General features: G+C 29.7%; 3 protein-coding genes across 5 annotated transcripts; 2 read left to right on the forward strand and 1 right to left on the reverse strand.

The window, feature by feature from the left end:
• The first annotated feature begins 824 nt into the window (after nt 1–824).
• On the forward strand, nt 825–2,712 carry LOC130898971 (peptide methionine sulfoxide reductase). Of its 3 annotated transcripts, none has more exons than XM_057808607.1 (5): nt 825–971; nt 1,480–1,657; nt 2,022–2,142; nt 2,202–2,338; nt 2,395–2,712. In XM_057808607.1, the coding sequence occupies exons 2-5, from the start codon at nt 1,494–1,496 to the stop codon at nt 2,627–2,629; spliced, it is 657 nt and encodes a 218-aa protein (XP_057664590.1). In that variant the 5' UTR covers nt 825–971; nt 1,480–1,493; the 3' UTR covers nt 2,630–2,712. The 3 variants fall into 3 exon arrangements, with proteins under 3 accessions (XP_057664590.1, XP_057664589.1, XP_057664591.1); XM_057808606.1 differs by having other exon boundaries at nt 901–1,071; XM_057808608.1 differs by having other exon boundaries at nt 924–943.
• A 4,057-nt stretch (nt 2,713–6,769) lies between these two features.
• On the reverse strand, nt 6,770–8,289 carry LOC130898972 (uncharacterized). The gene is made up of 3 exons (XM_057808610.1): nt 7,840–8,289; nt 7,459–7,790; nt 6,770–7,236 (listed from the first exon to the last, which is right to left on the reverse strand). The coding sequence occupies exons 1-2, from the start codon at nt 7,989–7,991 to the stop codon at nt 7,502–7,504; spliced, it is 441 nt and encodes a 146-aa protein (XP_057664593.1). The 5' UTR covers nt 7,992–8,289; the 3' UTR covers nt 6,770–7,236; nt 7,459–7,501.
• A 448-nt stretch (nt 8,290–8,737) lies between these two features.
• Nucleotides 8,738–10,021, forward strand: LOC130898974 (E3 ubiquitin-protein ligase CHIP). The gene is made up of 2 exons (XM_057808612.1): nt 8,738–9,275; nt 9,478–10,021. The coding sequence occupies exons 1-2, from the start codon at nt 8,878–8,880 to the stop codon at nt 9,941–9,943; spliced, it is 864 nt and encodes a 287-aa protein (XP_057664595.1). The 5' UTR covers nt 8,738–8,877; the 3' UTR covers nt 9,944–10,021.
• The last annotated feature ends 356 nt before the right edge of the window (nt 10,022–10,377 follow it).

Raw genomic sequence — 10,377 nt, forward strand, 5'->3', positions numbered from 1 at the left:
ATTAAGTTATCAATAGACCAAGGCTATGCCGATAACACACATTTAACCATAGATATACATTTATTCCATATACATACGATTGAAAGATGAAAAGTTGAATTCCGAGTACGAATTCTGTATACGTGATCAGTGGTTTGGTTATACATCGATTTTTAAGTGAAATAAATATCGAAATTGACAATACTCTAATAATAACTATTCAAATAGTACATCGAGTTTAAATAAAGCAAAAATATGTATGTACACTAAATACGTAAATATTTCACACAACATATTTAGAAGAACAATTGTCAAAGTCATCTATCGAATGTTGTTTTGTTCTTAACACCCTCTCATTAACCATAGATAACCATTTAAACTAATAGATGGAAAGTTAAATTCGGAGCTCAAAATAATACATCGATTGATGTAATTTGATAAAAGAAATATTGAAATTCAGAATAGTCTAATAATATTAAAATTTGTATATAAAGTTTGTAGAATGTATTAATGTACATGAAACATCAATTATTCGTTTCTTAATATAACTAAAACTGTCAAAGTTGTAAAAAGTATATGATCACGTTGTCAATACAGTAACACTAAACCATAGATAATAACTCACTCTATATATGTACATATGATAGAATTCGATTCCGAACATAAATCACGTATATATGTAGATCTGTGATTTATAAATTGAAAAGGTATATGATAAACTTTAACTTTTTTTTTCAAACCATGTTTACCACCTCCATATTTTATATTTATATACTTTGATAATATGGGACGTTTTCACCCGATAAACATTCCAAATGACCTCTTTTTATTTATAAATATTTTGGTGAAAGTACCTATTAGTTCACATTCTAACATGTTAAGTGGCTATCATAAAAACGTTAAAATACATTAGAATCAAACATAAAATCGATTTCTAGGTGATAAAGTATAGATGTCAAATAATGTAAGGTTATCTACGTTATTTTAATTAGGTATAAATAATACTTATAAGCATTTAGTAAACAATTAAATTATTTGAGCGTAGATGAATTTAGTGATAGAATAACATATAAGTGTAATAAATTGAGCTTAGTAAGTGTTTTATTTATTCATTAAAGATCTTAGATTGACTACATATAAAAAATATTTCACGTAAAGTCAATCGAAACTCGATGAAAAATAATCTTTTTAATATTAAATAATATCCATCAAATCCTGATACAAGGTTCTTTTTTATTTATTTTATTAAGTATGCTTGATTTAAGATCTATTTTGATAAAGAGCGTGTTTATTTTTTGACTTTTGTTTCTTATAAAAAGTTATCAGAAATTAAGTGTTTTTGGAATGAATGTATACTCTTCTTAATGAGCTTTCTCATTTAATTTCTGTACAGATAATCATTCAACAGGAAATGATTAAATTATCTGTTGATTTTATTGCTTGAAACCACAGTTTAAAAACAAACATTTCCATAAGAATACGTGTTTATAATTATTTTAGATACGTATTTAAAAATGTCTAGTATATTACATAAAGTAACAAACCCTTTTAAAAAAGCGACATTCGGTATGGGTTGTTTTTGGGCCAACGACGCTTTGTATGGTGCCCAACAAGGAGTACTTAGAACTAGAGTAGGATATTCCGGAGGTACCACACCCTCTCCAACATACAAATCCATGTAAGAATAATACACATAAAAAAACAATTAATTTTTATTTAAAAATTCCATTTTTATTAAAATAATACTCAAATATCTATTTTTTATTGGTTTAATTATACAAATAAAAACATAACCTATTCGTTATTATCATATTTTTAAACCATTGAGTTTATATTAAAGATAGAGAAATGGAACTTTGATAATGAGAGAAAACATCAGTATACTACTCTCTATCTCGCTTTATTCTATCAGAATAACCAATTAACCAATCAGAAGCGAGTAAAGAAAGATAGAGAAAGGTAAAATTGATGCTCTTCTAACCACACTTTTGAATGTCACATTTTGACAACTGACACAGAACATAAATATATGGTTGTTCTAGCGGTGATCACACTGAAGTTATCGAAATCGATTACGACCCAAATGTAATTAATTTCGAAAAACTTCTCAAATTATTTTGGGACAATCATGAATATGGTTTAACAACTAGGATAAAAAAACAAGTAAGTCATATAAAAAAGACTTGAAGGTTTTTAAAACTTGTAACTGAACTTTTTTCAAGTATGCGTCATTGATTTTGTATCACGACGAGGAACAGAAAAATATAGCAGAGGCGTCGATGAAAAAGGAATCTCAAAATCGAAATGAACAACTGATAACTCAAATTATTCCTGCTGGACCGTTTTATCCGGCTGAAGAGTAATGAATATAGATTTTTTTATAGTTATAACGTTTAATTTTAATCAAATTTTTAGTTATCATCAAAAATACAGACTTCAAAAACATTCTTTTTTGTGTAAGGAAATATCTATTACCCCTGAACTTCTTCAAACGTCACATGCAGCAGCGCGTTTGAATGGGTACTTAGCAGGAATCGGGAAGGAGAACGACCTCGAAAACGACATAATTAAATTGGGATTGTCAAAAGCAGCTGGCGAATATTTGAGAAAAGAATTTAAAAGAAATGCCGGCGGTACTTTATACTGCTAAAATATTTCTAAATTCGATATCCAACACAAATAGAGAAAAACTATTTTATAATTATTTAAAAGCTAATTAAAAGTTTAGACTTACTGTTTTTCATTTTCACCTTTGAATTCACGAATCATTTTTCTAGTTTAAAATCTACGTTGCAACTATTTACAAAATGAAGGTAAACTAAACAAATCGCAAGTGACAGATGTTTACATAGCTTCCACGTTGTGAATTTTTTCCTGATATTAGTATGGAATGATTTGTAAGTGAATATTTTTTTAGTGATATATTTTTTTATACCAATGTATACACTCTGATCAGTTTTTGAACGACTTCCATCAGTTGCGGCTTGATGAAAATGTTCAGCAAGAGATTTTAAATTTTACCAAACTGCATTAACAGTTCTGAATGAACTAGCAAATTTTCCGCGCCTGATTCTAGTCCGCGTCGATTTTTAGGAGATTGATTTAAACAGTGTCACGTGATTATTTTTGGAAATTTATTCAATAATTTTGTAGCCACTCCTGATCTTTTTCCTAACATTAGACTTGCTCCGTCACTGGTAAATGCAATTAAATTTTGTTTCCAAATTATTTAAAAGGTATTCCACATATTCTAACAATCGTCAATCAGATTTCTACAGTAATATGACTCTTTCTCCTCTGACCTTCTATTTACCTCAATATTAACTCCAATTATTTCATGATCACTTATGCCAGGGAAATTTCTCGGAACCTCCTGCATAATCCTGAACTTTGAATGTTTCTTACTCTATTTGTGTCACTATTGTTTTTTTGCCAGTCAATGTTATTTTATGTCTCCCAGAAATACTGCTATTTGCTTATGTAATAATTCATCACCCATTTTATCTTCAAAATCTTGCAAGAAAACAGCCGAACTTGCGTTTGGGCACCTGTAGAATGCACCAATTAAAACACTTTTTTATAACAGTGATCAAAAACTGTAGTCAACAGGGTCATTAAGCCCAACAGATAATCCAAAGTAGCTCATTGCATAAATAATCACTCCACCAGTATGCCTGCTGTTAGATCTACTGCATGTTGCATCCATCGATATTAAATTCATTTTATAGTATATATAATAAAATAAACCACTACCAGGTCTTTCAACCGAACCACTACCAGGACCTTCAACCAAACTACTGCCAGGGTCTTTGAAACGAGATCATGAAGTGACTCAAATTAAACTTGATGCTTCACTCCTGAGTCCATCATCTGCATTTCAAGAAGCCGAAAATTACTTTTTGCGGCAGCAGGTGGTTGAATTACCTGAGAAGCTGGAAAAGTTATCGACAAGGTTCAGCTATGAAATTGTGAAGAACAAAGATGCTCATGTACTAATGTATACTGGTATTCCAACCAATGAGCTGTTCATGGTACTTTTTGAACTATTGAACAGCATTAAATTAAAATATTATGCTGGATGGAATGTTCAGATCGTTCCTAAAAGTGATCAACTGTTTATGACCTTAATGAAGCTAACGTTTAATCTTCCACATGAGTATTAGATTTAGTTGTAGTACAGCTGTCTTTCATACTAGCAAATAATTCCCTTCTGATTACCTGCAAATCAGAGGTGAAGTCCATTTTCTTGGCATGACTGGACTCTAAGGCCGTTTTCACCTCTTTTTATAATTTTGTTGTGTCATCTATAAAAGCACTGATGCTGGAAAGTTTTAGGACATGTTAAAAACCCATTATTTTCTTAACAATAAAAGGATCTGCAAAAAAACAAACAAAAATGTACCGCAAAAATAAAATAGACATAACCTCTCAACAAGTTTTAAATCAGAATTAATATGTTAAATTAACTCGCCTGGCGAAAAACAAATAAAAACTAAAACTTCTTAAATAGTACGTTCCATCAACAATATATTCAACTGAAAAGTCTTATTTTATCACATAACCCACGAAAACACTAAATGCAAAATTTGCTTATGGGCATTTACCATTATCAACAAAATTGTTTGGAGCTCCGCCCGTCTCTGTGACGTCAGACTTAGGCTGTCTATTAGTGGAATAAGTTACAGTGTTGTCAAGTTTCAATAAAAAAAAATCTTCAATATTTTCTTTTTTATTAATAAACACATATTTTACAAAAAAATATACTACTTAAAAAAGACAAACAACAAAGTTTGTACTTTTTTCAAGTTTACATGTATTCTACGTTTTTTATTACATTTACCAATGTTAACCAAGAACTTTAAAAGTCCTCGTAAAAAACTGGGGTAATTTATATTTCATCCTATAGTTTGTCAACTTGGAAATGCCATATTGTCAATTTATTCTCATTATTACAAAATATAGTAATTAAACAAATTTTTCACTTAAGACTATATATAGAAAAAGTAGTTCGTTTTTTATGAAAAAAAAACAAGATGTTAATAAAAAAAAAATAGTCAAACTAAGTTACTAAATGATTCAGCAGCTGTTCAATCGAACATAACCTCAATATACGTACATATAGAGAAGAGAATAGTTTTTGTAAGACCCTCGTATTAATTATTATAAAAATAAGTATATGACACGACGAAGATAGATAATAATAATTCAATATGCTGCAAAAACTTCGTTTTTTATAAAAAAACAGGAAATTAATTGAAAAAATAGTCAAAATATATTACAAAAAGATTTGACAGCTATTGAATCGAATATAACCTCAAAGTAATACATGGTAACGCTTTTGATTCACTCATTCAGATGAGTTGAAGTGAATCAAGGAAATATTTTCTCAAAAATAGTAAAGGGGAATTCAGGGTTTGCAGCTCATTTTTTCAAGCAACTCTTTGTATTTCCAACAAAACCTAGCTTATTGAAATAGATTATATCAAAGAACACATAAATTCTTTTCCTGCTGTGGAATCTCACTACGCCAGAAAAAATAGTGAGAAAAAGTATTTATCTAGCGATTTCAATATTTCCTCAATGTATAGACTTTACAAAGAATGGTGTGAAAAAACAGTTTGCCAAGAATCCAAAAGTAAGGACAAAGAGCATGCAGAATTTGATAGCAGCTTTCAAACCTTTACATTTGATCTGCAAAAAGTAATGCAGCTCCCAACATCTGCGGTTTCCCAATTTTATTATAGCCGAAAAATTTCTGTGTATAACTTGACTTTCTTTGAAAGCAAAAACAAAGAAGGAAGTTGGTTTTTTTGAAATGAAAGAAATCTCCTTATTTTCTCACACCTGCTCAGGCCAAAATCACAACCAGCAAGTCGTCGCTGCTCTTCTTTATACTGTTGTGAAATCAAGTCATTTAGAGGTGGTTGACCATAAATTTTTGGAATCCGGCCATTCTTACATGGAATGTGATTCCATGCATTCCACGATAGAAAGGAAAATGAAAAATAAAGAGATATTTATGATGAATCATTATAAACGAATATTTGAAGGAGCCAGAACAGGAAAAAATACGACACCCTACAAATGCTTTGAGCTGTAGTATACAGATTTCTTAGATTTAGGAAAACTCAGTTCTAAGATCATAAAAAAACTGATATAGAATGAAACAAGGTTAATTGGATTAAAATCAAATGTTTCAAATTTTTGAAAACAGAATCAAACAAAATATTTTATAAGTACAGTCACAAATATGACTACAAGGCATTAGATATTAATAGCTCATCAAATCGAGGAAGACCACGAAGCAATGATAACTGTTTCCCAGCTCTCGTCCCTGCCTATAGTGTCCAATTAAAGTTAAATAAAGCAAAGAAAAAAGACTTGATCCAACTTTGTGACAGAGGAGTCATTCCAGAGGAAGTCCAGCAGTGGTATAGAAATAAACCGTCTCTAGAAACTTCAGAAGTAATTTTGACCTGAAAAAATGTGTGAGATTTTTGCGTATATTATACTGTAAGATATTATATTTGTTTAGTGTTTTTCTCTGAATACAAAATATTTGTGAAACATATCTCTCTGTAAATAAAAAGATTATAAAAACATTATATTTTATTTCACTAACACCAACTAACGTACTTGAAATATTGTGGGAGGTAAAACTCATTAAATGTGAAAATTAAATTTTCGTCCACTATGAATCAAGTGTTAATTTAAAAAAAGGTAAGATAATTTAAAATTAGTTTAAAAAAAGGAATTCAGTGGAAATTTTGAATGATTTATGATTTTCCTATTTTTAATGAGCGTATCCCCGTTTTTTTGCTCTCCTGAAAAATTTTGATTTTGTTAATGACTTTTACCTTCAAGCATATATATAGTAGAGAGTAGTTTTGCTAAGACCCCCGTATTGATATTTAAAAAAATACATCATGATTTTATAAACAGAAATGGCACAAAGTGAATCAGTAGAGTAGCTAGGGATGGATCACAGCCCCACGAGGCCATTTGTTACAACTTAATTGATTAAAAATTGAATCATTGTAATGCTACTATGACTGTTACTATAAGGATAATTAAAGAAAAAACGAACTTGTTGATATGATTTTGCCCCCTAACTACGCTTCTAATATAGATTTATGTAATTTTGAAAATAAAATAAAATTACCCAATTACGACCAAATATTTACATGAATTGTTTATAAAACTTATTCACATATACATAAGGCACTATTTGCACTCCTTTGTTGTCAGCAGTAAATTCTATAAAAGAAAATAAAACCCATAAATTTATATAGAAATGCAAAAATTTAATAGAAAATTTAAGACCAAAAATATTGGTAAAAAAAGGGTGAAATTCTGTAAATGGAAATTATTATAATTTTATAAGGAAAGCAAAAAAAAGAAAAAACAAATATTGTGGATAAAACAAGATGAAACAGGCAAAACTTGAAAAAAAAATCATTATAATCGCAATTTACTCACCTTTACGTAAATCTTATAAAAATTCTTCATATTCTGTTAAAATTTATGAATATCCTGGATCGTTACAACCCCTTATATCGAGAACTAGATGTATGTCTTTGGGCATAAGAGTTACCCTATGGCAGTGCATGGCACATTTATTGGCATCTTCGAATAGATATGTCAAATATATCTCTGCAGCTTCTTGTATAGCTTTGAGAGCTTCAATTTGAATTTTGTGCGATCCCAACCCTTGTTCCATCAATATTTCTCTAATAAGACGAGAAAATGGGAGACGAGGGATGCAGTTTTGAACTGATGCTTGTAATCTTTTGATTTGTTTTAATGTTGTCCTGAAAAATGATTATACAGATTTTCAGCGATTATTTATATAAAACGTACCTAAAAATTTTGAATTCTTTATTTCCGATATTCATACACACTTTGCCGGAGCCGTATTTTCGCTTTTTCGGGGTCTTTTGGGAAACTTCATTATCAGAACGTTGCGAATTCGTTATTGACTTCCTTTGAGGAGCAGATTTCCTTTTAACCATTTTGTAGCATCTGTTCAATAGTTTTATATAGCGGCTGGTTTTATTTTATTAATTAAAAGAAATATATAGTAGTATATATAGCAATATAATAGTAACAGCTACAAACATAACCACAAACATAGACTAAAAATGTTTTTAACTACTTTTAAATCACTTTAATAAAATAACAATAAGATTAATAACAACTTTGTTATTTTCAAGTTATTTTAAATTAAATAAATAAAATTAGAACAAATCTTGTGTATAGACAGCGACAAGATTAACCGCCAATATTTTGACATGTATTTCGACCGTGGCTAATACTCCGGCACACACTCCGAAACCAATTATATTTTCAAATTTGATACAAAATTGATTGTGATCAAATACAATTACATTTTATTAAAAACTTTTTGATTTCAAAACCATGAAAGGATTATAATTGTTATCTATAAATATAAATAAATATGAATAATAATAATAAAATGCTTTTCGTACATTTTAACGTTTAATTTTGGTTCAATATTTTGATATAAATTATAATAACAATGTTAAACTAAAATTTTTTCATTACAACAACAAATTTAAGTAATCTAACTTTTGAAATATAATTTGTGTTGCCTATAAACAAACTTCTGAAATATAATAATTATGACTAAAAGTACGTAATTCGGTTTAATAATAAAGTAATATATCTATTTAATATTATTTAAACGAAATTAAAAATATATTTTATCAATTTAAAAGATTATTCGAGAACATATAAACAAAGTTTAACGATAAATAAATTCGTTCTAGATACATCTCTTTTCCCATATGAACTAATCGTCAATAGAAAATTCTAGGTTATAAAATGTCAAAGTGGAATGTTAAGTTTATAAAAATAGTTTAAAAAAAATCAAAAAGGATGAGTAAACATATGTACTCGACAGCAAATCTTTCCGACAAAGATTTAAAAGAACAAGGAAACCGTTTGTATAATTTGAGAAAATACGAAGAAGCCATAAATTGTTACAGCAAAGCCATAATCAAGAACCCAGACGTAGCCCATTACTTTACGAATCGAGCTCTTTGTTATCTGAAATTATTAAAATGGGAACAGGCGTGTATGGATTGCCGAAGGGCTTTAGACATGGATTCAAATTTGGTGAAAGGTCATTTCTTCCTTGGACAAGCTCTATTTGAAAGTGATAATTATGACGAAGCTATTAAACATCTACAAAGAGCGAATGACTTGGCGAAAGAACAAAAAATGAATTTCGGAGATGACATTGCCTCACAATTAAGAGCTGCTAGGAAAAAACGGTATTTATATACTTGTTTCGATTTGGTGTATTTTTATTGGAAATTTCGACTTTTTTTCACGTTTGATTATTTTATTTCTTGCGGTTGTTATTTTAATGACTTAGGTTATAATTTCTTGAACTTTAGATTGTTTTTTTTGTGAAATCTCGTCAAGTTTTTGTAAATATTGAAAGAAAATTCATTTAATTTTGTAATTTTACAGATTTTCCGTTCAGGAAGAAAAACGTATAGCGCAAGAAATAGAATTACAATCGTATTTGAATAAATTGATTGAAAGAGATAGAGAAATGAGGATACAAGAGGTGCAGAACGAAGAAGGCGACAATGAAACCACCAAACAAACCATCCAGAACATTAATGAAACATGCGAGAATTACCTAAACGAATTGAACCAATTGTTTGCGAAAATAGACGATAGGAGAAGGAAAAGAGAAGTGCCTGATTATTTGTGCGGGAAAATTAGTTTCGAGATTCTACAAGAACCTGTAATAACACCGAGCGGTATCACCTACGATAAGAAGGATTTGGAGGAGCATCTACAGAGAGTGGGGCACTTCGATCCGGTTACTAGAGTTAAACTTACCCAGGATCAGTTGATTCCTAATTTCGCCATGAAGGAAGTTGTCGATGCGTTTTTGACCGAAAACGAATGGGCTTTGGACTATTAATTTTTTTTTATTCGTTATCTGTTAAGTCTAGTGTTATGGTGTGCTATTCACATATAATTAAAGTTCTTTCGAAATGAGTTTTTATCGTTAAACGACGTTTCGACCCTCGTCGACCACCAAACGCATTCCGAACGACATTTCTTTGATCTCAAATTTTGAAAATTCAAAATGGCGGCCGTGTGAATTGGATTTATATTGTGTCGGGTACACAGCCGCACGCCATCTAACAGCACCGGTCATAAGATAGAATCAAATACGTAGGGAATTTTAAGTCCTGTAACATGATGCAACTAAATTTCCCTAAAAAATCTTTTTCGACTCTCAATTTTTCTAAAATTTGTAATTTAATCAGGAATTATAATGAAAATAACATAATTAAGTCAATATTTTATGAAAATATAGAGGAAAAGTTTCTGAGAATAATGGTTTTTTCA

Source organism: Diorhabda carinulata, chromosome 10 (genome assembly GCF_026250575.1).
Source record: "Diorhabda carinulata isolate Delta chromosome 10, icDioCari1.1, whole genome shotgun sequence".
Lineage (NCBI taxonomy): Eukaryota > Metazoa > Arthropoda > Insecta > Coleoptera > Chrysomelidae > Diorhabda > Diorhabda carinulata.